The sequence below is a fragment of the Ursus maritimus genome, unplaced genomic scaffold (assembly GCF_017311325.1).
Source record: "Ursus maritimus isolate PB19 unplaced genomic scaffold, ASM1731132v1 scaffold_4, whole genome shotgun sequence".
Classification (NCBI taxonomy): Eukaryota; Metazoa; Chordata; class Mammalia; order Carnivora; family Ursidae; genus Ursus; species Ursus maritimus.
In genome coordinates, this window is record NW_024426552.1 from 83,577,649 (window position 1) to 83,605,333 (window position 27,685).

The window sequence follows — 27,685 nt, forward strand, 5'->3', positions numbered from 1 at the left end:
CTGGTCTATAAAATTAAGATAATAAAAGCACCCATCTGACAGAGTTGTGAGGTTTGAGTTACCGCAGGTACTTAGAATACTGCCTGGTACTTAGTGTACAATGAAGTATTAGCTGTTAATATTGCATTTTTTTTTTTACTAAGTAAACTATTACAGCACAAGACTCGAAGTCTATACCTTAAAGCAGGCCACAACTTGAGGTAAACAAATTTAAATTCTGGAGTAAGGGAGAGGAGCAAAAGAGCATGAAGGAAGTAGAGAGCACAGGCCAAGGAAAAAGGAGATGATTACTTTAAAATATCATAGTACATTTTACTTTTAGGATCTAAAGCCACGCGTAGTTTGAATCCTGATTTGGTAAAAATTCTGATTAAGAAGTGATTCCTTCATTTGAATGGGTTAAAAGTTTGAAAATATCTTCATAAACATCACCTCCTTTATTTGTCATAACTAATCTAAAGGGTATTACACAGACTGAGTTATCCGAGCTAAATCAAACAGCAAACTCACAGAACAGTAACTAGACTGGTGAATTCAACTCAGTTTTGCAAAATTTAATATGGCATGGATCTTTAAGCACTAAACTTTTGCATTTGTGGAGGAGATCTTAAGATGTAAGAGAAAGTGGGGGAAAACAAAGATTTGAGAAAGTGATGATACTGAGAAACACTTTTTTCCCTTCTTTTGGCTGAAGGAACCTAGTGGCACTGGGTTCCTTAAGAAATTTATGAAAGGTAGGGAATTGCCAATGGCCCTTATCTGATAAAACTATTACATTTATTCATGAATGTGCTCACTAAATACTTCAAAGATAAAATAGTTTCTAAAGGCACAGACATGCCTCAAAAACATTCCAGAGCCCAATTTTTTAAACAAAGTTTTCTTTCAAAAGATGAAATTCAATTTGAGATTAAATAGCAACAATACACTTCAATAATGTTATTTCCACTGAGAACATTATTTTTAAAATGTAATAAACTTTTAACTTTAATTTACTTTAAGGACAAGTTTTATTCTTCTAATAAGGTATGCTTTAAGGTATATTCTTCTAATAATTTAGCTCCGAAGCAAAAAAGTTTTAGAGAATTCAAAATATTAGTGATGGCTTTAAAGCTACAAACAGAAACAGTAATGGTTCTTCTATCTGTAGCAATGTAGACATCTTACAAAAATTTTTAAAAAAAAGAACAAGTTAAGGACATTATTTCAGGTACATTATGTTGCTAATAGCCAAATATTTTACCTTCACACTCCTTTTTTCATCTGATCCTTCTGTCATAAGATAGGCTTTATCTCCGTCAGTTCCCTCAACACTCAGGAAGCAATTGGTTGTATGGCCAATACCACTAGGGAGGACTTTATCCCACAACATTGCATTGATAACAGAGCTCTTTCCACTGCTTGTCCTGAAGAATGAATATAAAAAATCATGAAAATAAAACAGTAAAAACTTTATTCTTTCACTGGCTCTAAGGCCAACCTTTTTTAGAATTCAAACTTTGTTGAAATTTCATCAGGTTGCATTTTTTACAAAAAAGTTGCCAACCTGATTTACACAAATACCAGGAATGTACATATTAGAAAAATAAAGGAACACAAACCCCATCTTTCCTATATAGTTATCCTTGCCTTTTTTTAATCTTTCTTGCTTCTTGTGACAATCTGAAATCACAGCCCCAAATCCTTCCCATCACAAGCTATAGTCTAGAGTCCCCAACTCCTTAAATCAGGGCTGGATCTTTTTCACATCCAAAGCTATTACCTATTTCTCCTTCTCAAATAGGACAACGGAGTCATCACCTCACCAGGAGGCCTCTTCCTTCCCATTCCCACTCCACCCTAATCTGAGTTAAGGCCCATTTATGGACTTACCTCATACTAGACTCTGCAAGGCCCTGAGAGTAAGGTCAAGCAGGAGAAGCAGACAAAAAAATAAAACAAAACAAAAACAAACAGCACAGCTTTGTGGAAAAGGCTTAAAGGGCATAAACAGGGCACTTTAGAAGAGAATAACTGAGAAGGAATACTTTAGAGCAGTCAGGGAAGGTTTCTCAGGTTGTAACATTTAGGATGAGATCTGAAGAGTGAGAAAGAGCCAGGCATAGATGAAACAAGGCTAAGGGAATTCTAAGTATAGGAAATCACAAATGCTAAAAAAGCCCTAAGATGGGCTTAAAACTTAGTTTTGTGAGGAAATAAACGTTTCTGTTGATACACAGCACATGATATGGGCCTACTCATTTGTCTTTGCATCCCTAGTGCCTAACAGAGTGCACAGTACACAGGAAGTTAACAAATGATTCTTAAATGAACATGAGCTGTGTCAGAGACTGCTCTATCACTCCAGATAGTTATGTTAACAAATGGCATTTCCTACTCTCCCCCTGGGAATCGTGGGGCTGAGAATCCTTTTTGGAAGGCACACCTGATTATTAAGAGAAACTTAAAAACTCACAAGTTATGCATATCATTTATCTTTTTTTCTTTTTTTTTAAGATTTTATTTATTCATTCGACAGAGATAGAGACAGCCAGCGAGAGAGGGAACACAAGCAGGGGGAGTGGGAGAGGAAGAAGCAGGCTCATAGCGGAAGAGCCTGATGTGGGGCTCGATCCCATAACGCCGGGATCACGCCCTGAGCCGAAGGCAGACGCTTAACCGCTGTGCCACCCAGGCGCCCCGCATATCATTTATCTTTATTTCTATTCTTTGGACTGGCTGAGAAGCTAATTCTTAGAGATCAGCATCCTTAAAAAGTAAAAATACGACTGATCTTTAGAAAGCTTCACTTTATACCAAGAGCTAAAATGAACAAATGCTTTTTCATGCTAACAGCTTTAGCATTTAGCAAAGGGAGAAACTCTTTGTGGGGCAAAGGGGGAGAAATACCACTTGCTGAAACATCAGAAACAAAGTCGGGGATATGACTTAGAAAAGCTGATTTCTGGAAACTACCCTTGAGAGAAACAATAAAGGATTACCTGCCAAAAAATGCCACTTTCATATGTCTCCGAGACAGCACCTCACCAATGATGGAAAGCTTGTTTCTATAAGCCTGTATTTCTATCAGATCATCCTCAGTAGCTATTTGATCAAGTTCTGGATTCCTGTATGTTGCTACAAAATTGAAAAGGTGTTAGAAAAAGCGATAAAAATGAATATCAGGTTAATTATACAATTATACCTAAGATATGCACATATTTTCCATATTTTGGCTTTGCTCTATATTAACATGGCCATTTGAAAAGTAAAAATGCCACAGAATCTGAGTATTTGGTAAAAGGTGAATGCCTGTTGCAACACGTCATAAGAATCCCCTCCCCAAAATATCAAAACTATTAAAAATTACAGGGGCTATCCTCAAGCTAAAAATCTGGTGAGGGAGCATTAGGAAGGACAAGTAAAAAAGTCTGACTCAACCAACCTACCAAATGTTTCCCCACTGTCCCTGAAGAAATATATAGAATCCCTCCCTTTTCATTGTACCCTTGACAGTCATGTAATCTTAAGAACCAGAAAAGCTTTCAACAGTTACCTCCAAAGCAGTATTCCCCAGTAAGACATTCCTCACCAACCTTGAACACTCACTCTAAGAAAACATCTTTTACCCTTTCCCCCACCACATTCCAGCCTCATCTGAGAAGATTAGATAAGTCTGAGATCTAGACTGACAGCTGACTTGGGGAAGAGATAAGTATGATGGCTTAAATGTGGGCTGCCTGATTTTTAGTCTGGGCATTTACTAGCTAGGTGATCTTGGGTAAGTTGCTTAAAGTTTCCGTGCCTTGGTTTCTTCATCTTTAAAATAACTGCAATTAGGGACGCCTGGGTGGCTCAGTCGGTTAAGTAACTGCCTTCAGCTCAGGTCATGATCCCAGGGTCCTGGGATCGAGTTCCACAATGGGCTGGCTCCCTGCTCAGTGCGGAGCCTGCTTCTCCCTCTGCCTGCCGTTCCCCCTACTTGTGCCCTCTGACAAATAAATAAAATCCTTAAAAATAATGATAAAATAATTGCCATTTAAATCTGTCTCAGCATTAATATGAAGATTAAATGCATTATTACTATAATACAGTGCTTAGTGGTATCATAAAAACAACCACTTATATCTTAGGTTATTAATATCACTTAATCTTCCTTTGAGGGCAGAAATGGGTTTTATTTGTTATGGCATCTCTCTTAGACTATACAGCAATGCCTTATGTATGTGTTCAGTAACTAAGAGTGAAAGGATTACGCACCTGTATATACTTTCAACCGCATTATTTTAAAAACTTAGAGAAACTAACCTTCAACAAAATGGGATCCTTCAGTAACAAACTCCAGTAATTGGTCAAAGATTGCAGTAATTGCCCTCTTAGCCAGCACAAAGTGCTTCAGTGGAGAAGCAGTTTCTGCCATTATGTTACTGGGGAAAGAAAATTAAAGTTAGAAAAGCACAAATTAGGGGTGCCTGGGTGGCGCAGTTGGTTGGGCATCCGACTCTTGGTTTCTGCTCAGGTTGTGACGTCAGGGTCCTGAGATCCAGGCCCACTGTCAAGCTCCAAGCTGGGGGGGGGCGGAGGGCTGCTTAAGTTTCTCTCTCTCCCTGCCTTTTCCCCCCTCCCCCACTCTCTCACTCTGTCTCTCTCTAAAATAAACAAGTCTTTAAAAAGAAAAAATAAAAGCACAAGTTAAACTACATGATAAAGACATGCAAATTAATGACACCTTCCTACCACATTAACTCCCCAGTGAAATAACCTAAACTGCCAAAATACTTTGGATAAATGTTTTTTGAAGAGTGCTTTAGGCAAGTAATTAAAGACTACTTTTCAGTGGTAGTCCATTAAAATAATTAACTCTATTGGACAAAATCTTGGTTGCAATTTCTATTTTATATCCCTTTGGTGAAGATGAAATTGGCAAATTGTGACTGCACGTGACTCTTAAGAACAGGGTTAGTGAGATGGAGCAAGTTCTCAAACAAGAAGTTTCTCAACCTGGAGCTCTAGGGGACGGAGATGGATACCCAGAATGAAGAAACAAAATTCCAATACCATAATGTAATTCCGACGTTTAAAAAAATTAGTTCTCGTCACAACAAAAAAAGCAGGCAACGCTTAAAGCGAGCATTAACGTTTCCAGCTAAAGTACCGAGAACTTCAAAGAATGTAAGTTAAAACAAATTTTCTTTTTTGCCAACTTCTCATGAAAAAGACACCAAACGAAAACGATTACACTCCAGTCTACTCCCGGTATGTATGCGTGTGGAATGGAGCAGAGTGGCCATAAAAAAGGCCGAGCCTTCCAGAGGGTCAGGAAATGACTTACTGAAGGAGCTGTGTGGGAAAAGCGGGCGAGGGCAACGACCCGGTTCAACCGGCTGTGAACACCTACCTTGGGGAAAGGCTTTCCACACCGGCGCTGGAGCCCCGCCCGCAGAGCTGGGGACCGGACCTCTCCACCGCCCCGCGAGCGCCAGCCCCAGACCGGGCTCCAGGCTCCGGCCTCGCGGCTTCCGCGGGCCGACCCGGCCGAGGGCCCCGCTCGCAAGTCCGCTCGCTAGCTCCTTTCCCGCAGACCCGTGGCGGTGCCTCGTCACAGAGCTCCGGCGCACGACTCCCCGCCCCTTGTCCCTGGCCGCACGAAGGTCACCCCGAGCGAACTGAACCCGCCGGCGGCCGAGGCAGCGAGCACTCACACTGTCCCGGCTCCGACTTGTCACCCGGCAGCCGCAGACCAGCCTCAACCCCCAGGCCTCTTCATACTCCCAGAAGAGACTGGGAAGAGGAGAGGAGGTGGGAGGGGTGCCAAAAGGGCGGTCACTTCCGGTTTCTTCTCCGCCCCGATTTTGTTTGGCTCCGTGGCCGGAAGTGCAGCCACGCCGACCTCCATTTTTCTTAAGGGCAGAAGGCAGGGCTTGTTGAGGCTAGGGAATGCTACCGGATTGGTTTTCCGACACTCCACCCCGCCGTGTGTTTGCTTCCCGTCTCTTCTCCCAGCAAAGTCTCCAAAGCTCTGCTTTGTTTAGGCATAGCTACCTTCCACTTTAGTGAGGGACATTTTAAAAGGAGGTGGGGTGAACTGGGATGAGATGGGGTTAGGGCTGCCAGACCAAAGGGATTTCTGCTTACAGCAGCAGCCCCAATAAAGGAAAACCTTTTGACCGCTCCACTACTCTCTTCTGTTGTATGATTGGCTTCGTGGGCTTGGAGTACGGGTGTGTGTGTGTGTGTGTGTGTGTGTGTAATTACTTTAGAAGTGAGACTTAAGAAATTGGTATATTGTTGACGAGTGTTTTTAAAATTTTATACTTAGAAATCACCTGTGAATCTTGTTAAACTGCACATTCTGACCACTGGGTCAGAAGTGAGGACTGAGAGCGTGCATTTCTGACATCCTTGGAGAGCTGCTGCTGCTGGTGTGTACACGGCTTAACAGTTGGTTTGGAGATTTCTTTCCAGAGCTAGTAAGTGAGATGCAGTTTTGTAAGTGAAGCCACTTCATCTTTCTGAGCCTCAGGCACTTCATATATAACTGGACTACTAATAATACCTACCTTATAGGTCGTTGTGAAAATTAAATGGGTCGATAGCATGTAAAGTGCTTACAACACTGCTGGGTATATAGTTAGAGCTAGATAAAGAAATAATGTTCTATTGGGATAGATGAATATCTAAAAAAAAAAATAAATGAGATCATTTCGGATGTGCTTCCTACTCTAAAAAAAAGAAAAAGTGACAATGGGATAGACTATGGGAAGAAAAATGAGAAAAACTGAGCGACACAGGGTGATCCTTTCTGGGGAGTTAATATGTCCTTGATTTTCCCAGGAAACCAAACCTTGGAATATAGGAGGAAGAGTGCCCCAAACAGTGGGAACAGGAAGCCCAAAGGCCCATAGGAAGGAGAGTGGTATGGTGGGTGAGAAAGAAAAGGCCAGTATATCCGGGAAGCAGGGAGGGAGAAAAAAATGTGGGAAGTTTAGAGAGGTTAAGTAGCTGTAGAATCATATAGGCCAAGATCAGAAGTTTGGATTTTATTGTAAGGGCAATAGCTAGCTGTTTTAAACTTGGGGACTGATACGATTTACATTTTAAAGTGTCACTTTGATTGCCCTCTAGGTACTGGACTCTACCAAGATTCCACACAGTGTTTATTAAAGGGCCAGTCCACTGGCTGGAATTAGAGGCATTTCATTTAAAAATGGCTTTTAGTATTAGTAATATACTAAAGTTGTAGGCATAATTGCAAAATAAACTGGAATCATTTGACTTCAGTGTTCTATGCTTTTTAATCCCTTATCGCCTTTTACCAATCTCTCTCCACACTATAAACAAACGCACACACATAAACAGTATGCTAATCATTCCGCTAGGAGTCCTTATATTGTATTTCTATCAAATTTGTTTTCCAATAAAGATCTACTTCAGGGTGCCTGGGTGGCTCAGTCAGTGAAGTGTCTGCCTTCGGCTCTGGTCATGATCCCAGGGTCCTTGGGATGGAGCCCTGTGTTGGGCTCCCTGCTTGGCAGGGGAGCCTGCTTTTCCCTTTCCCTCTGCCCTTGCTCACGTGCTCTTTCTCTCACTCGCTCTGTCTCTCAAATAAATAAATAAAATCTTATTTTAAGAAAAAGATCTATTTCTACAATAGATAAAGATCTGTTTATGTAAGAAAACTTTGCATTATAATGTAAATGCCCATGTGCAGTCGCAAACTTTGCTGGTGGGAGGGTTATAGTGTGTATCAGTCAGGATTCCGAGGGCAAGAGATTCATTGCAAAGAATTGGCTTCTGTGATGGTGAGGCCTGGCTAGGCAAATCCAATATTTGTAGGGCAAGCTGTCAATAAGGGCAGAATAGAAATCTCCCTCCTCCTCTTCCTCCTTCTCCTCCTCCTCCTCCTCCTCCTCCTCCTTCTTCTTTTTTTTAATTAAGAGGCAGATTCCGTGGCTCTTAAAGGGGCAGAGTGGAAATCCTTGGGCAGGACCTGATACTGCAGTCCACAGGCACAATTCCTTTTTAGGAAAATTTCTATTCTCCTCTTAAAGCCTTTTAACTGGTTGGGTCAAGCCCACCCACATCATCCCAAAATAATTTTCTTTACATAAAATCAACTGCTTGTAGGGGCGTCTGGGTGGCTCAGTCAGTTAAGCGGCTGCCTTCTGCTCAGGTCATGATCCTGAGGTCCTGGGATCGAGCCCCACATGAGGCCCCCTGCTCAGCGGAGAGCCTGCTTCTCCCTCTCCCTCTGCCTGGCGCTCTGCCTACTTGTGTTCTCTCTCTGTCAAATAAAATAAATAAAATCTTAAAAAAAAAAAAAACCTCAACTGCTTGTAAATGTTAATCACTTATACTTTCCCAGAAACAAGTAGATTCGTGTTTGATTGAATAACTGGGTATTATAGGCTACTCAAGTTGACACATAAAACTGTCTATAACATTGTTGTGAACTATTTGGGAAAATTATTCAAAATTTATAATGTGAAGGCCTTTTGACCCAGCAATCCCAGGAAAATAAACATGTGAACAGACATTGGGCTATAAATATATAACCAAATATTATAAATATATTCAAAAATACAAATAAATATTTAGTAAAATATTATTTAAAACCATGAAAAATTGTAAACAATCCATGTTCCCCCAAAGGAGATGGGTTAAATAAATGATGGTATGTGGACAGTATGGAATATGATGTAGTCATTAAAGTTTGTTTTAGAAAAATACTTGACACAGATATAATCACCAGTATATAAAAATATTTCTGTAAATTGTGTAATACATATATTTTATTTCTGGATGATGATATTACATGTGATTTTTTTTTTCTTTGTAGTTCTCTATTTTCACATTTTCTATATTAAGCATGTATTTCTATAGTGAGAAATACATAGTTTTTATTTGTAATTCTTTTTTTTTTAAAGATTTTATTTATTTATTCGATAGAGATAGAGACAGCCAGCGAGAGAGGGAACACAAGCAGGGGAGTGGGAGAGGAAGAAGCAGGCTCATAGCGGAAGAGCCCGATGTGGGGCTCGATCCCATAACACCGGGATCACACCCTGAGCCGAAGGCAGACGCTCAACCGCTGTGCCACCCAGGCACCCCTTTATTTGTAATTCTTAATAAAATACATACATGTCTAGTAACAATTCTGACTGGTAAGCACTATAATTTACAATGGCGTTAAGGCATTAAGCAAAGAGGCATGAAATTTTAAGGACGAATTTCAAGCATCAACCAGCATGTGGAGGGTGAAAGCATTCACCACTTTTAAGATCTGTTCATATGTTCATTCGACTAATACATATTGAAGAAGAAATCTTTTAATGCAAGAGTGTGGAACTTGAAATCTGAAGACCTCAGTTCAAATCTAGACTATACCACTTAAGAGCTATGTGAAACCCTTAACTATGCAAATCAGTTTTGAACATAGCGAATCTCAAAGGGAACTTTTGCTTTATTTATATTGTTTGAATTTTTAAAATCTTGACGGTGTCCCTTTGTTAGTTCTGTAAATAATAATTAACATGTTTATATAATTATTGTTTTTTAAAGTTAAAATGAGTTATAAATCGCATTATAACAAATGTTTTACTATAATAAGTAATAAATAATTTAATGCATTTTTTCTTTTAATGGAACAGACCTCATAGGCAAAAACCAGCAGAGTAAACATAAAGAAAAAAAATTAAAATACAAAGACTAAAACAAATAGATTAACAAAAACTAAAATGTAATAATTCAAAAAACTTATAAATTTGACATACCACTGCCAAATCTGTTCAAGAATGTCAAAAACAAGAAGACACAAATCAAGGGGAAAGTAACTCTAGTTTTATACCATAAAGCCAATAAATTTGAGAACTTAAATGAAGTGTAAAATTTCTGGGAAGCCATCAAATACCAAAATTATCCCGAGGAATAAAAGGAAAATTGAATAAGTTAATAATCACTCAAGACACTGAAATGGCAATTTCCAATGTATATGTATTTTTTAAAGCCACGCCTAGATGATTTTAGAGGTGACTTTTCACCAAATCCTTTAAGAAGAGATTAATCTTATCTCATACAGGTTTTGGCCGAGAACAGAACAAGAGAGGAAACACCCAACTCATTTACAAGAATAGAATAACCTTGATACTACACTGGACAGGACGTGCAAGTAAGAAAAATTACATTTGTGAATGTAGAGGCAAACATTCTTCATGAAATATTAGCTAACTGAATTCAACATTGTGTTTGAAAAAAGTTTTTGTCCAAACAGGGTTTTCCTGGAAATACAAAGATAATTCAACATCTGAAAATCAACCAATGTAATTTGTTGTATTAGTAGAGTGGAGGAGAAATCCCACCTATTTATCTTAATAGGTGCAGAAAAAGTCATTGCTTAAGTTTAATACCTATTTATATAATAAAAGTTCTTAGAAAACTAAGAAACCTAATAAAGACTACCTACCAAACGCTACAGTAAATAAACCTACTGGAGAAACTTCAGGAATCTTACATCTAAGAGTAGAAACAAAAAACGGAATGCCTGCTATTGTTGGTTCTGCTCACTAATAACGGTGCTCATTAGTAATAAGAGTGGAAGTCACAACCAAATTCTGCCATAAGAAAAAAGAGCTGTTAAGGACATTTAATCCCTTAAATTTATGTCATTCAGAGCAGATTATATGATTATTTACATTAAAAATTGAGCAAAGATGGCTATTAGAACTGAGAAGACTAGAGCCTGAAAAGGTGTCTATATACAAAATCAATGTTTAAAAAACCAGAAGCCTTTCTGTGTACCTGTAATATCCCGTTAGAAAATAAGTATGCCAAAGAAACCCAAACTGTAAAGACTCTAGGCATTGCCTTAACAAAAACTACCTATGACGTTCATGAACAAAATTTAAAAAAGAACATTAAAAAGAGACTTGAGTGAATGGAGAAATATACAATATTTACCAAAGGAAAAATTTCAGTGTTGTGAAGATGTTAATTCCCTCTAAAATGATTTAAAATTTTCATGCCATTACAACAAGACTTCAGATGGAATTGGAACTAATCCTAAATTTACATGGAAGAAGAGAAAGTCCACCAATAACTAGTACAGTTCTCCCAAAGAGTAGACGGAATAAATCCACACTACCTGATATTAAGACACATTACAAAGCCCTAATATTTTAAGCATACTGTAACTGTAAGCTTGAGGTACTGTTGCTAGAACAGAGGAATATAATGAGTATAGACACAGACCTGTATGCCAGTTATGCCCGTGGGCAGTTGCTATACTATAAAATTGGTAGGAACACTGAAGGAAGATGCATCATTTAACAAATGGTATTAGGGAAATTGGCTCACTTGAATGGAAACAACAACAACAACAACAAAAGAACAACTTGACTCATACCAACACACAAAGAAACTCAGACCTGGACATGCAAGGTATAGCCAGAAAATTATTAGGAGAAAATGTAGGAAAATAATTTTATGACATTGGGGTTAAAGAGGATGCTGTAAACAAGATGCAGAGAGCACAACTTGTAAAGGGAAAATGTAATGGATCTAACTAGTTAAAGATTTCTGTTCAACAAAAGACATCAGTAATAGATAATAATCTGGGATTTTTGTTTTTGCAGTGTACATAGAAAACAAAAGACCGATATTTAAAATTTATTAAGAACTTTTGAAAGTCAACCAGGAGAGACAGTTTGCAAAATAAGAAACCAAAATATCTCAAAAGTATATTAAGATATTTTCAATCTTGTTAGTAATCTGATAATACAAATCCAAGCAATAATAATGTACTACTTTATGCCCCTCAGATTTGCAGAAAATTAGAAAGTGGTGTGATATTAACTTTCGGTGAGGATGTAGTGATATATGATCTTCTGATGGGAATATAAATTTTAGCCATTCTGGATAATATTTTGGAAGTATTTAATCACAAGTATACTATGTGTATACGTAAGTCAACCCACCCACCCACCCTCAAAGAAAACCAACACAAACCCAAAATACCTCAACACATACAAGAATGTTCTGGTAGCTTGTGCATAAAACAAATACAAATGCAAAAGTCACTCAAGTTTGATATTTAACTGAATTGACTTCAGAAATGTGAGAGAAGAATTTCCTGCCTTATATGGTGAATCTCTTTGAGGACAAGAACCATAGTTTATTTATCCTCATATCCCTGAGCACATGGCCTGATAATAGATATTCCATAACTATTTGTTAAATTGAAGAGTAGTGAAATAGAAGTTTTTAAGGAGTTGCAGAGACTCCATGGACTATTTGAGAAAAATTTAGTAACATTATGTCCGTTGTTCATGGTTGTAGTGATACAATTGATAGTTAGCAAACAGGGCTTAGAAATCACTCGTGTTTGGGTCCAGTACTGTCATTTTCTCTTTTCAGGTGTCTAGTATAACATTCTGTGAAAAAAAAAAAAGGCACATTTTAACTTTTTCTAAAGAAAAATTTTTGAAGAGTGATAGGGAAATTAGAAGTTCTGTTTATTCTAGCTTAAAAAACATTTGGCTGGGGCGTCTGGGTGGCTCAGCTGTTTAAGTGTCTGACTCTTGGTTTCACCTCAGGTCATGGTCTCAGGGTCATGGGTTTGAGCCCTGCTTCAGGCTCTGCACTCAGCATGGAGCCTGCAGGAGATTATCTTCCTCTTCCTCTCCCTCTTCCTCTCCCTCTGCTCCTGCTCCTGCTTGTGTGCTCACACTCTCTCTCTAAAGTAAATAAATAAATAAATAAATAAATAAATAAATAAATAAAATCTTTAAAAAAGCATTTGACTAATGATATTAGATAACCATTTTTCTAAGCTATAAATGAAGAAGCTTTGATCAGAATTTTGTATTCTCAAATTTCAGACTTCCATGTATCACCTACCCAACTTTTTCCATGTCTATGTATCATTACTTACTTATTTTTCTTCAATCTGCTTTTTTCTTAAAAAGATGTTTTGTCCTAAGTAAAAATATTCATGAATCAGATTAGATGTGACAGTTAACTTATAATTTATAACCATGAAAATAAGACTTGTACCACATACAATTATTTTTATATGTTGTGCACTTCATGAGTCTGGATTAGATGACCTCTGAGGTCCTCCCAGACAGACTAACATTCTGTCATTCCAGGTTAGTTCCTCCACTTCAGTGTTTTAATTATTTAGTAAAGAACACTGAATCAGTGCCATAAGGAACTTAACCATCATTTCGTGACCATAAAGAAGTATTTATTAAGATCCGTGCCATGATATTCTGCTCCTTAAAATCCAAGATAGATACACTGAAATTTATAAATTCAGCACAACCAACTACTGTTAGACAGAAACATGTAAAATATTTATATACAGAAACCAGTGGTGTGGTATATGGTGTGAAGGAAGTAAGTTATTTTAAAGTTTGGAGGATAGAAGAATTAAAGAAAACGAATTTACTCTCACCCTGTTAATTGGGAAAACTTTAATCTTATGAGACTTTCTGGAAACTTAAGTGAGGTGTGGAAGAGTTGCAAAGATGAAGGTAATCAACCGTAGATTTTGTTAGAGGAATATGTTTTAGAAACATGAATAATGCCATTAAAAGAAGAGGTAACCCTAAATAAAATGAACAGGGTAGGCAGGAAAAGAGAATCTAATATTCTCAAACTTCAGTCAATTCAAATTCAGAACATAATGGCTAATGGCCTTTACATAGAGGATTAAGGAAAAAAAATTACCCACCAGAAATTACATTTGATGAGAACGATTCCAATTCCTGCTCTCAGGTTATTCTAAATAGAAAGGCAACAAAAGTATCAACTATTTCAACTATAATGTTTTTTGGTAGTGGACACTATCTGGGTTAAGGTTAAAAACTAGAAAACTTTGAGTTTCCATTCAAAACATACTTTCCATTAAATTTCCCAGGGTATAGGTCATTCAGCTCAGTATTTTTAGGAAAAAAAAAAAGACTATTCAGGTTATATTCACTTGCCTTTTTAAGACCAAAAATAACACTTTTGAAAGTTTTAATAACAAAAATTCCTTTAAAAAACTGTCTAAATAATCACCCTTCTTAAAATGTGGGAATAATACTAATAGATAATACAATATTACTATGTAGCAGTGTGAGAAAATTATTTTTTTAGTTTTTATTTTTTAAAAGGATTTTAAGTAATCTCTATACCCAACATGGGGCTTGAACTCACAACCCTGAGATCAAGAGTCTCATGCCCTGACTGAGCTAGCCTACTGCCCCCCCAATATTGTTTCTTTTTAGAATGAAGAAATTAATTTTCATAAATGAGATTTATTTTGGGTTTGGGCAGTTACCAGTTTAACACCAAGATTACTAAGGAGAATGAACTTAAGGAAGTTGTGATGGCTGATGCTTTAATACAGAAAGTCTTTATCCAGAAAATTATTTTCAATGGCTAGTATGAAGTAGGCTTCAAACAACACTGTCTTAAAATTTTAGTTTTTACATTTACAAATTGAACATACAACTTCATATAATTACATGACAACTTTTAGCTTTGTGAATTTATATTTTACAACACAAATGTACACATTTCTTTCTCCTAGATTTGAATGTTGTCTTAAAAGATTAATTTATCGAAAGCTAAACCAATATAAGGAGTACATGTAAATCCATAACCTAAATGCCATGAACAAAAATTCTTGTAGGTACTCTATCTTCAGTCATCAGAACTGAAAGTTATAGGCAAAGGAATATATACCCCCAAATCTCATTTAAATTTGTAGGAATGAGACTGTGCTAATTATAGGGTAAACCTGACCAACCAAATTTTCTTCTCCATTGGGAAGTTTGGTCTTTATTTGTTTTCACTTAAATTCTTTTTTTTTTTTTTAAAGATTTTATTTATTTATTTGACAGACAGAGATAGAGACAGCCAGCGAAAGAGGGAACACAGCAGGGGGAGTGGGAGAGGAAGAAGCAGGCTCATAGCAGAGGAGCCCGATGTGGGGCTCGATCCCATAACGCCAGGATCACGCCCTGAGCCGAAGGCAGCGCCTATCCGCTGTGCCACCCAGGCGCCCCTCACTTAAATTCTTAACGAATATTGATTTTTTGGTAAACCAATCTGCTTCCCAAGAGGATTGTGGCCATTTGATTTTTATTAGCTTTTTCAAATTTGTATTAAGTCATAGTGCTTTTTAGGCATTAAAATTCCATTAAAAGTGAATCATAGTGGTTTGGGAAACATATTAAACCTCTTGCAAAAGGTAGTAATACTGACAAAACAAGCAAAAGTAAGGTTAATGGTAAAGTGCCAGAAATTAAGTAATACAATGTTTTGCAAATCAGATTTAAAAATTAGGACTAGTGTTAGTCTATTAAAAAAACCCAAAAAACCTTTCATATACTACACCTGCCAACAATTCAGCAATTACCTAACAACAGGCTACGGACTCTGTGAAATGGAGAAGCTGGTTAGTATGTGATGACACAGATTCAGGAAATCTAAGAGAGGTGATTTAAAATGGTAAAACTGGTGAATTTACAAACAGGAAGAGAGGCTTTTGAGTAGTGCAGAATCACTTTCAAATTTTAGAGTACAGGGGAAATTTGGAATTTCTTAAGTAATAAGTCATTGCAAGGTGAAGATAAAAAAAGCAAGAAATAAAAAATGGCCCAACACTACTGCCAAGAATTCTATTGTAGTGCATAAACATCACTATCAGTTATGTATTCTTAGACTTAAACTGTGCTTCAAATCACAAGAGTTCAGTGGAAATGTTTGTTTTCGAGGGGGAAAAACCCAGTAGTTAGAAAAGTCTCTTTTTAGTTAGGGTTGTTTTTCCAAATAAGTTCTTTAAGCTAAAAATATAAATCAGCTATCCAAGCAATTTATGGTGCCATTGACTTATTTGAAAGCTGAGTCAAAGCAAAAAGTTTTTAGTGGACAAACTGCCTCAAGATGCAGATACATCAAAAAGTAAAAAATTACATGGTTCTAAAACTTGGATTAATATCTCTAGAGGTTTCATTACAATTATTTTGATTACTAAGGTGATCAAATGCAAAGCAATAAAATACAAATTTGAAAAAAACCCACCAAGGCATTACTTATTTAGTCTGTTTCCTAAAAATAAAATTCTTGAAGGTGGATGTATGTAAAAAAGGCATAAAAACAATTACCCAGAAGGTAGCCGAACAGCTAGGTTAAGTAGTCATGAAAAACACCCCAAGGACGAAGCTTAGATTTTAATGTAACATGGTGTAATGGAAACATTATCACACTGGAAGCCAAATAACTCGGATTCCACTTCTGTCTGCTACAAGTGGTTTGTGACCTTGGCCTATTTCTACAAGAAACTCAGAGAACTAGAGGGTTTAGATCAGATGGTTTCTAAGGTTCTCTTCCAGTTTAAACCACTCTGATATTAAGTCTTCTCAGAAACATTTCTAACAGGTAGCCCTACCTGGAATGTTCCAATCAGATGAGTTTCTAGGAATACAATTATGCATATATGACAATAGTAGAGCTAAAAATGATTTGTTTTGAAAAAACTTGTTGCTGCCACCATTCTCAAAATAGACTAAATTTCCATGGTTCTTGTAGTGGGAAACCATAGGTTGTAAATTGATCTCTTCAACTATATCAATATTCCTCAACAATACTGTTTGTCAGCAGCAGTGTTTATTAGAATTCAATGATAGACAAAATCATATCTTTGTGATACTGCTATTTAAGAAGTTGCTATTGAATTGTGGTTATGTCTCTTTCTCCCATCCCCCAATTCAAATGTTGAAATCCTGAGCCCCAGTACCTAAAAATATGACTGTATTTGGAGATAGGATCTTTACTGGGTTAAAATAAGGTCATTAGGGTTAGCCCTAATCCGGTATGACTGGTGACCTCATAAAAAGGGGTAGTTTGAGAAACAGACTTGCATACAAGGAGAACACCATGTGAATGAAGACGGCCATCTACAAGCCAAGAAGAAAGCCAGAACCCCTTATCTTCCAGATCTTCCTAATTCTAGATTAATACCTCAGTGGGTTTTCTCAGTGAATAAATGATTTGACATCAGCAGTTTGGGCTTACTTTGCTATAACTGAAAATGAATTGTGAAAAGGTTGAGCTATGAAATGTTCATTTTTATTGTCTAACCCCTTACCAGTTCCTCCTCACTCCCATCTTAAATCATTTAACTCATAGATAGGGGCTAAAATAGAATGAGAATTAAAAAAAAAAAAAAAAAAAAGACTGCCAACAAAACTGGATCTTCCCTTCCTACTATAACACTTGCCTCCTAGTGTTGTTAAAAGAATTACACAGATGGAGAGTCCACTGAGTCTTGGGGATAATTCCTGTTGGGGATTATCTGGGACGGTTTGGGTTCTTATTAATGGGAATATCAGTGGGCTTCATTGTATGGTACATTGCATTTAAGTTCTGATAGTGCAGTACTTTAATGACCTCATACATGAAAAACTGAGTTTGTCTGGAGTTTAAAAAAGTTAATAGCACCCATGGTTATGGAAGGAAAACTGTAGTCTAGTTTCTTTAGTACATCTGTTTCTCATCAATTCATGAAATCAGAGCTTATGTAAGAAACAAGACAACAGACACCAAGAGTGGTTAAAACTACCATGCACTGAAAATACCACATTTAGGATACCATTGTATACTGAAAAATGTACCAATGCCAAGAAAATTGGACAATTAAAAAAATCTTGTTAAAAGCAATTCTCATAAGTTATGTTTAAAATTATCCATTTTAACATCTCCAAAAAAGTCAAATTTATTATCTTACATTAACATTATGGCAGTTAAAGAAAATAATCAAGTTGTCTCATGGACCGGAAGGTGACTTATTAATTCCCTCTCATTTCCAAACCTCATCAAGCAGTCACTACATTTATGAGGTAAGTCAGCTGAATGCTTGAAATCTAGATGAATTTTAAGATCTTCAATTTGTCCTGTTGAATATTCACAGTATTGACATAAATAAATCCCTTCAGATAAGTGTGAATTTAAATGTTTGCAATATTCTAGCATACTTGAAAAGCCTTTCCCACAGTCATCACAAACATGAGGAAAAATTTTAGTATGTTCAATAGCAACATGCCTGTTAACATTTGTATGAAGCCTACTCCGAAAACCACATACTTGACATACAAAGAAGTTTTTACATTTGTCAAAAGTAATTTTGCTTAAGAGGCTGTACTGTCCATGTTCTCCATTGTTATACTTATCACTTAACTCAATTAATTTACATGCATGTTCATTTACCACATGGCTATGCAAATCTTCTGGATCATTTGTTTCATGCTCACAAAACTGACACAAGTACTGTTCATCACAGCTGTGCTCCTGGAAATGTAGGTAGAGTTCACTGCTTGAGGAGAACTGTACATCGCACTGTTCACACCAATAGAGGTGGTCACTAAAATGGGTGTCTGCAATGTGCTGGCTGAGGTTCTCAAAAATCACTGTTTTATAATCACAGTATTTACAAATGTAGGGATCCTCTTCATGCAGTTTGGCATGTTCGATCAAAAGCATGTTGGTAGAGAAACTTTCCTTGCATACTCGACACACATTTGAATCAGTACGCTTATGCTTCAGGATCATATGCTGCTTTAAATCAGAAAAATATTTGCTGTTAAACTCACAAAGTTCACACTTATAGAGGCCACTGCTATTGGCTCTCAGTAAAGGCCATTTCTGTTGGGCAGTCACATTCAAAGCTTGGCTCTTGTCAAGAATTTTACAAAGTTTAGCTGGTGGCTCCTCATCAGTTTGGTCTTGCAGACTTTCCGAGGAATTGTTTTCTGTCTCTATATCATAATCTTCAGAAATCGCATGTACTTCTGCAGCAATTGGAACATCTTCAGCAGTGTGAACTTCTATAGGGCTCTCCTCTTGAGTTTGCTGGTTGACTGACTCAGGTGAGTCACACTCTTCATCACAAATTTCAATATCAGCAGATTTTTCTGAAAAATATAACATGTCTATTATTATTACTAAATAAGACCTACTGAAAAATTGGCAAAAAATGTATTTTATACATAATTTTTTCATTAATCTATATAAAATAAGTAAATGCTATTAACTGATTTCCCTAACCTGCAGAAAAGGCAGTGTGGTCTAGAATTCTAAGTACAGGACTGGGAACCAGGTAGTTCTGATTTCTATTTCTGGCCTTGATTCCATCTGTAAATTTTGGCAAGTCATTTGATGTCTCTGTATCAGAATCATCATCTGTAAAAAGAGATTTGGAAAAATACTTATTATTTATATCAAAGCATTAAATACTAATTATTATTAAACAAAGCACTAAGCATTTTAAACATAATTTTGAATTCCAACAGGAACTAAAGGACTTAGATTTAGCCAGAAAAAGGGATATTATCCAACAGACACACACAAAAATCTGTCAACAAGCAACTGCTTTTGCATCCGTGCCCCATTTGGACTAGAATATACTTTTTAAAGTTACTTAGGAATTTTCAGTTTAAATTACTGAGTTTGAATAAGCCTTTATTCTCTCAGTCCAGACCCAATGTTTTAAAGTTAGCATGGGAAAACTGAAATACAGGTCAGTAGAAAAAACTGGGCTTCAACATCATCATGTCACTGTTGTTTTTAAAAGACTTTATTTTTTAGAAGTTCTCAGAAAAAATTTGAGAAGATAGTACAGAGAATTCCCAGATATTCTGCATTCAGTTTCTCATTCTCTTACATTACATTTCAGTTTCCCCATTCCCCTAATATGATACATTTGTTCCAATTAATAACCAATACCAGTAAGATGGTATTAACTAAAGTCCATACTTAAGCAGATTTCCTTAATTTTTACCTAAGGTCCTTTTTCTGTTTCAAGATCCTAAGATTCCACATCACATTTAGCTATCCCCTCTCTCTAGGATACTGTTAGCTGTGGCAGTTTCTCAGACTTTCCCTGTTTTTGATGACCATGACAGTTTTGAGGAGTGGAGTGTCAGGTATTTTGTAGGATGGCCCATGATTGGACTGGGATTATGGGTTACTAGAGGTAGACCAGAAAGGCAAGCTGCCATTTTTATCACATCATATCAAGGGTGCGTAGTACTAACACGATTTATTACTGTAGATGTTGACGGTGATCACCTGGTTGAAGGAGTATCGGTCAGGTTTCTCTGCTGTAAAATCACTCTTTTACTTTCCATACTCCATGCTTTGGAATGAAGTCCCTGTATGCAGTCCCCATTTAAGGAGTGGAAAGTTATGTTCCACCTCCTTGAGGGAGGAGCGTCTGCATAAATAATTTGGACTTCTGTACAGTTTCTATTTATTTACTCATTCAATCACATCAGTATGGACTCAGGAATATTTATTTTATATTTTGAGTTATAATTCTTTTTTTTCTCTCAAATTGTTTCAGCTTTGGCTACTGGGAGCTCTTTTAGTTGGCTCCTGTGTTCCTTTGACGTACCTGTATGGTGTGCGTGTATTGAGTACTTCCTTATTTTCTGGCACCACAAAACACTCCAGGCTCATCGTACGTATTTCCCACCTCAGAACTAGAACCAGCCATTTCTCTAAGTGCTAGTTGGTTTTGTTGGAGAATGGTTTTAGAAACCAAAATCTGGGCTCACTCCTACTGGGGCATCATTTCTTTTAGGCCCTCTCAGCTAACAGAGTAAAAACATTTGTATATTGCTACATATACATGGACATATCAATAAATATCTCTGTATGTAACCATCTGTATCTCTATTAAGCCAAACATGAGTTCCTACAAATGTCTCCAACTCCTTATGCTTTTTAAAAAATTATGTTTCTGTGCCTCTGATAGAAGCTCAAGGAAATTGGCAGTTTTGATGGTTGCAAAGAAAGAAGACAGTAAATGCAAATTTTTATCATTTACCCAACACTCTCGACAAGTCACTAAAAGATGCAAGACTGAAAAACACCAAATCCTTCTCCCTCTGCTCCTTCCATTAGCCCTCTAGACTACAGCTGAGTGGGAGAACTGTGTAACACTACTCCTAACCTTTCATCATAAATGCTTCCAGCTCTGGGTCAGTCTTACTTTTCCACCAATTCCTTGCCACCAAAAATGGACTTAGGAAAGTGTGGTTTTTATTTATAGGTCTGAAATAATGTTAAAAATTAAAAATTCATACTTGCTTTCTTTCAAAAAACGTCATTTCCTTACATTTAAACAAACTGAATACTTGCCCATTTAAAAGTGATAACTTTCACCCACATTTTCAAGTAAGAAATAAAAACACATAAAAGCAACTTAAAGGATATTTTGGAAAGTATTAGATATACCTTTGTTGTCAAAATATTTTAAGTCTGGTTGTCTCATAGAACAAACACTATAACAATGATCAGAAAAAATTCCATTGAATCCATCTGCAATTCTGCTTATTCCAGAGGAATCTGAACATAAAAACAAAATTTGAAAAATTTAAAAAATATATACATTTAATAACAGCCATCCCTTTATCCAACATATATAAATCTTCATATTTGTAATGAGGTATTAATATTTCCCTCAATTCTGAAAGCTTCTATATTCCAGATCTGATTTTGACATTGAGCTTTGAAAGAAACACAAATTACATGACTTACAATATAACACTTGAAGCACACAAAGATAGATCGGCCTTACTGTCAGGATTCCACAGATTGTAAATATGCAATAAATGTACTAACTGCAAAAAACATTGAATTAACATTGAATTAACTACCAAGAAGATCTGCCATGTAGTGAAGAGAATGCACAAGGCACAGGGGAAATGGTCTGAGGACCAATTAGGGCTTCTGAATAGTCATTTCAAGTCTTGTCTGGGAGGGGCTAGGAGGCAGTAAATCAGGCTTAATTTCCTCAGATATGAAGAATGTGTAGCTTGGGTGGGCTAGCGGGTATGTCAGAGACTGTCTCAAACATTGATATGTGAGATTAGTTACAGGAGGCCACAAAGACCTCTCTCTTTTTCTTTGTGCACCAACATATACTTTATTATTTTTTAAACTTATTTAAATTCAATTAATTAACATATATTATTAGTTTCAGAGGTAGAGTTCAGGGATTCATCAGTCTCATATAACACCTAGTGCTCATTATATCACATGACCTCCTTAATGTCCATCACCCAGTTAGCCCCTCCCCCCACCCCAGCAACCCTGTTTGTTTCCCATGATGAAGAGTCTCTTATGGTTTGTCTTCCTCTGATTTCATCTTGTTTTATTTTTCCCTCCCTTCCCCTATGTCCTCTGTTTTGTTTCTTAAATTCCACGAGTCAAATCAAAAACCTCTCTTCTTAAGACCTCTCTTATTGCCAAGATAGCAGAGCCAACCTCAACCAAAGGACCTAAAATAACATAATTAAAATAAAGTTCACATTTCTGAAAATAATGTATAGGATAAAAATTTTTTCCCAATGATCCAAATATCTTCCACCAAGGTTAATGTTGTGCCTTAAGAACAAGTTTGGGAATCACACAAGCAAATCTCAATTATGCTGTATAAGCATGCAACCTTGGATATCTAATTTTAAATACCTATCAACCATTAAGTTGTAAGTATTAAATAATGTCTGTAAACTTCTGATGTGTGCCTAGCACATGGTAGACAATGAGGAATATATATTCAGAGAACTTAAAATTTTCTCTTACCTAAAAATTGACCCAGATATTTAACTGTTATCTGATTCTTTATGAGAAAATGGTAAGAATACAAATGCATGGTACTTAATCCAAGGCCCAACTTTAAAATAACCGACTGACCTGAGTAACGAGAAGGGTGTAATGTCTTCCTTTTTCTTTTTTTAGGATATTCATTCATATCTTTTCAATCTAAAAATGGAAAAATTTAACAAAAATACCACAAATAAAGACTGTTAATATTTTATAAAAATTCCTTCTAACCAAATAACTTACTGGTAATAAGAAATGTGTGCGCCACTTGAAAATCTACTTTGTAAGATAAGTGCTAAACAATGCTTCTGTTTATATTTTGGATTTATTTTTCTGATCAAGTTTAAAGGCAGGACACTAACACCTGTTTTTTTTTTTTCTTGGTGAGGTTGAGAAGTCCATTTCAAATGCTGATGTAATTTTGAGGACTGGATAATTACAATAAGCCATACTCTTAAATTATCTTTTATTAAAAAAATTGTTATAGTACCCTATTAAGAATAAGACAGGTACATTTCTTACAAATGGGAATATGTTGATACAGTTTTCAAGCTAAAGATGGATATATTCCCTTATAAAAATATTGTTACAAATCTATATCGATACCGACTTCCAGAAAATATACTCATCACATAGAAGCTCAGAATATATTTTTTAAGAAAAAATCCTTTTCTTATTTATAAGGTCACATTCAACATTCTATTTTGAACAAAACAGGCAGCAACTTTTGTTTAATCATTAAATGATTAAATTCCCACGGACTGTTACAAAATTGACTAATTGGTTTTACCACATTCCACTTACTTGGTATAATTCTTAATACTGTAGTGAGGAGAAATGAATTACAGGAAAGTTTTCACAGATGGTAAAAAATGCCTGTAGGAAAAAACACAACAGAAGTCACATAAGCAAAAATGTATTTCACTTCTGAGACTCAAGAACACGATGGCACCAGGTCTTTAATTAACTGGAAAGTTACATGGATTTAATCCAAGTATAAATAATCTTTTGAGTATACTGTATTAAGCACTAAAAACTGATAAATATATGAGTATATACATGTGTCATTTCTGTGAAATGAATTTACCTTCTAAAGCTATAGCTTTAGAAAACAGGACTACAAATAGGAATACAAATCTGCTTCTTCAGCCATAATGAAAGCAAATACAATGAAAGCAAACCAAATCAGACTTCAAGCTGTTTAAGTCCTTATAGACTATTTAACAATATAAGGACAATGACCAATCATGTGCCAGGCTGTGCACATGCTTTATCTTATTTAATCCTATAATATGAAAAATATACACTTTCTCAAAATTGATTATTTACCCTTTGTTATTGAAGAGGAAACTGAGGCACAATAAAATTAAGGCAATTCTTAATAAGTGGTAGAGTTGGAATTTGAATAAAGATCTAATTTTAAAGCGCAAGCTTTGGAAACAAATAGATAAAAGTGATCACCCCAATTCAAGTAACAGATTAGTGTCAGAATCAGAATCATCTCTTTCATTTCAGGTTAGTGTTCTTTCATTGTAGAAGTGGGCAAGTAAGGAATGTCAGAAAAAGAAATGGACGTTTCCTCCACCAGCTTTATATGCTGCTTTTCTCTTTGTCAAAGTGATATACATAGCAGGTAGAACTTGGTATCATTACTGAGACCATCTTGTTTCTAAGGGTAAATAAGATACCTGAGGTGCACACACTATTTTTGCTGCTTCACTAAGTTCTGGGCATATTAATTAAAACTCCAGGTGATGTGATCATACAGTAATAAGATAGTGCTTTTTAGTTTATTGAGCATTTTCCTCTTATTTTATTTGATCTTCACAACAATCCTGTGAGGTACATAGAAGGGCTACCACCAAACTCACTCCAATTTTAGTGATGAAGCATACAGTGAAAGTCAACTCAACTAAATGGCAGAACCAGAGCTGAAAGAGCATGTCTTCTGCTCTTGAGTTTTGAACAACTAATTCTGTGTAAGTAATTTTCATTGCTAATCGCTATTACTAGCAAGCTACATCTTCCAGTTCTTACTCAGTCACCAATTGGGAGGAAGGGAAGGGAATCACCCAAAGAAACCGACAACAGTGAGATTTAGAAATAGTATCTCTATATTTAACGGTTCACCTAACACAAATAGCATTCCTTGAACCCTTCAAAGCCAATCAAGTGCATTCAAAAATCAAAAATTTATTATGTAATAAACTAAAATCTCAAGACTTATTCCTAATACCCGTTCTGTACACTTCCGGAATTTATACAGCCCAAAGCACTACACTTCATGTTTTAAATATTCTAAAACTATCAAGGAGAACAATGGAAACTATCGGCCAAACATTAAAGTAGCCTCTTGCTATTTCAGAATACACTTTAAATTCTTTCCAACTTGAAGAATGAAAAAGTAAGTAAAGGAAACCAAGCATGGCATTAAAATTAACATTGCAAGCTGGCCTGGATTCAGACTGTCAGGTGAGAGGAATAGGATCACCTTGATCAGGAAAGGTCTGACTCCTACCTAGGGCTGAACAATACCCAAACATTTATCAGGCACCCTTTCAGCATGATGCTAGAATGCCTACTCAAGACCAGAAATGCTAACCATCCTTCATTTCAGCAAATATTCTCATGTGCTTTTTGTATACGTAACTGTCCTGATGAAGAAGTTTGGCTTTTTACTCCAAGATGTCATATGAACATTGCTCACTAGTCTTCCTCTTGCGGGGAAGATTCTGAATCACACGAACCTTACCATTCACTCCCTCTTCCCCACTTAACAAACTACCCATGTAATACATGTCACTGCAGGAAAATTAGAAAAAAGGTTAGAAATTAATTTAAATTAATTAAATCACCTTGCATCTATTCAACCAGAAAAACCGTTGTTAACATTTTGGTATATAGACATCTAGACATTTTCCTATGCTAAGGTAGGTGTGTGTGTGTGTATTACATTTACAAAAATGACACCATGCCACACGAAACATTAAATTTTTAACTTACAAAATACATATCAGCATCTTTCCACCTTTTTTTTTTTTAACAAAAATGTCTACAAAATGCCATATAACAGGCAATCAGTACCTATATCAAATAGATCAACATCTAAAGCTTTTCAAGTAATATAAATATTCTCTAACTGGTATCAAAATAAGGTGAGTATTTACAATCAAAAGCTCCATTTTTTACAATAAGATTTTAAAAGCAAGTTCTTTTTCACCCTCATTTCAAAATAAGTATATATTCTCCAGATTTTAAAAGAACTGAAACACAAAAATGTTTCAGGAGAGTTTTTGAATTAGAACCCACGGTACATCCCACTTGAGTGTCAGTCTTTGCCCAAGTACAAATTTTTTATCTCTTTGCAGAGACATAAGCTGCTTCATATTACTCGCGTTCCTAGGTTGTACTGAAAAAGAAAAGCAAAAGGGGTGTATGAGCACCCTAAGGAGCGGCCCAGGCGACTGGCCGGAGACGAGAGCGCCAGGACGGACGCCTGCTTTCTGCGGCCGTGGCTCGGGGGCGAACAAGGGATGCGCTGCCAGAGGGTCCCGAAGCCGCTCCGCACGGCCAGGGGCCAGCCTGGCACGGACGGGCATCGGGAGCCCAGCCGCCCCCGGACACTGCGCGGGTCAGAGCGGCCGCGCAGCAGCACCCTGGACCCAGCCGCGTCCACGCCCGCGCCACGCGCCGGGCCCAGCAGGGCCAGGCGACCAGAGGGGACTGCCAAACCCCGACCCCAAAGGCGCCATAAGGCAAACAGCAGCAGGGGGCCGAGACGTCCTCCGCGGGGGGTGGAACTGCCTCCGGGATGGGGGAGGGGCCGCCATCCCGCCATAAAACGGAGGCAGAGTTTCATCTTAAAAGACGCCGTCAGGTCTTCCCTGCCCTCTCCCGTGGGAGGCTGCGTCCGCACGCCGCTGGCCCGCTCCTCCCTCACACTCACCAGGACCCCGGGGCCCGCCCGGCCAGCCCAGGCGCAGCTCTGAGGCGGCGGCAGTCGAGGAGCCCGAGTGCGGGCGGAGCGGACGCGCGGCCCTGCCGGCGGGCGGCGCCGCTGTGGCCCTCGCGCTCCCGGGCGCTCCCCCGGGCCGGCCCGGCCCTTCTCCCTCCCGCGCGCCTCACGCCCTGCCCGCCAGGCCCCAGGCCCAGGCTCGGCGGCCGCACTCACCGCCTCGCTCCGCGCCTGCGCCGCGCACCTCAGGGGCCCGCCGACTGGGCGGGGAGGTGACGAGGTGAGAGTGGGGGGGCAGGGGATCGCGCGGCGCGGCCACGCCGCACACCAGACCTGGGAGGGACCACCGGCCTTTAGCCCGGGGGTGGCCAGGCGGCCCGCGCCCCCTGCCGGCACTTCTTTGCCGCCGCAGGCTTCTTCCGGGCTGGGTACCGCCCCTCCGGAGCCAAGCGGGTGATTCCACTCCCTAGAATTGTTCCCCGCAAGGCCGCCGAGGGAACTCCCCCCCCGCCGCGGGCTCCCAGCCCTTCCTCTCGCCTCCAGAGAGGTGGGAGAAGAGCAGCGAGCTAGCGGCCCCTTTCCCACGCGGCTCCTCCAGGGGGCGTCCGAGAGCGGTCTTGCACAAGTTAGATTTGGCAAATAGCATTTCAACCCCCAGAGTGGCAGCTGCTTGCTGGGGATCTGAAGGGCGACGGCCGTGTCAAGGTTTTACTGAGGCCCCACCAAAGAAATACGCAGGGCTGCGATGCTGTTCACAGGGCAGGAGGTTGAGAATCTTGAAGATCTCGAGTCGTTATTAGGCTTTAGCCGGATTCCTTGATTCAAGAAATCCCGGTGGAATGAATGTAAAATTATAGGGGATTGGATTAGATTATTTAATTCCTTGTCGGATTTAGAGCTCCTATGAGCAGACGTGGAGAGGATTAAATTGAACAAGCATAAATAAACCTGTGAGCACGGTTTCAAAAATGAACATCTCTGTACAAGGGTGGTCATATGTTTAATTTTTGATACTAAATTGAAGTTGTCAGTCCCAATTTACAAATTAGAAAAGCGAGGGTCTAAAGACGAGGTCTTACTCATTTTTGTAACCTT

General features: G+C 38.0%; 2 protein-coding genes across 4 annotated transcripts in view; both read right to left on the minus strand.

The window, feature by feature from the left end:
• Positions 1-5,700, minus strand: part of MFN1 (mitofusin 1) — a 31,070-nt gene extending 25,370 nt beyond the window's left edge. Inside the window, exons 1-4 of one of the 2 annotated variants that reach the window (XM_040621575.1) lie at positions 5,682-5,700; positions 4,288-4,406; positions 2,982-3,117; positions 1,244-1,406 (exon numbers count right to left, since the gene is read on the minus strand). In XM_040621575.1, the coding sequence (XP_040477509.1) occupies positions 1,244-1,406; positions 2,982-3,117; positions 4,288-4,399 (411 nt within the window). In that variant the 5' untranslated portion in view covers positions 4,400-4,406; positions 5,682-5,700. Of the gene's footprint in view, positions 1-1,243; positions 1,407-2,981; positions 3,118-4,287; positions 4,407-5,377; positions 5,512-5,681 lie in introns of those variants that run through there. The other variant, XM_008705306.2, reaches the window with a different exon arrangement.
• An 8,641-nt stretch (positions 5,701-14,341) lies between these two features.
• Positions 14,342-27,114, minus strand: ZNF639 (zinc finger protein 639). 2 transcript variants are annotated; one of them, XM_040621580.1, is made up of 6 exons: positions 26,807-27,114; positions 23,440-23,511; positions 22,726-22,794; positions 21,265-21,375; positions 19,072-19,206; positions 14,342-18,938 (listed from the first exon to the last, which is right to left on the minus strand). In XM_040621580.1, the coding sequence occupies exons 3-6, from the start codon at positions 22,781-22,783 to the stop codon at positions 17,785-17,787; spliced, it is 1,458 nt and encodes a 485-aa protein (XP_040477514.1). In that variant the 5' UTR covers positions 22,784-22,794; positions 23,440-23,511; positions 26,807-27,114; the 3' UTR covers positions 14,342-17,784. The 2 variants fall into 2 exon arrangements, with proteins under 2 accessions (XP_040477514.1, XP_040477515.1); XM_040621581.1 differs by lacking the exon at positions 26,807-27,114 and adding an exon at positions 26,582-26,679.
• Positions 27,115-27,685: the final 571 nt, after the last annotated feature.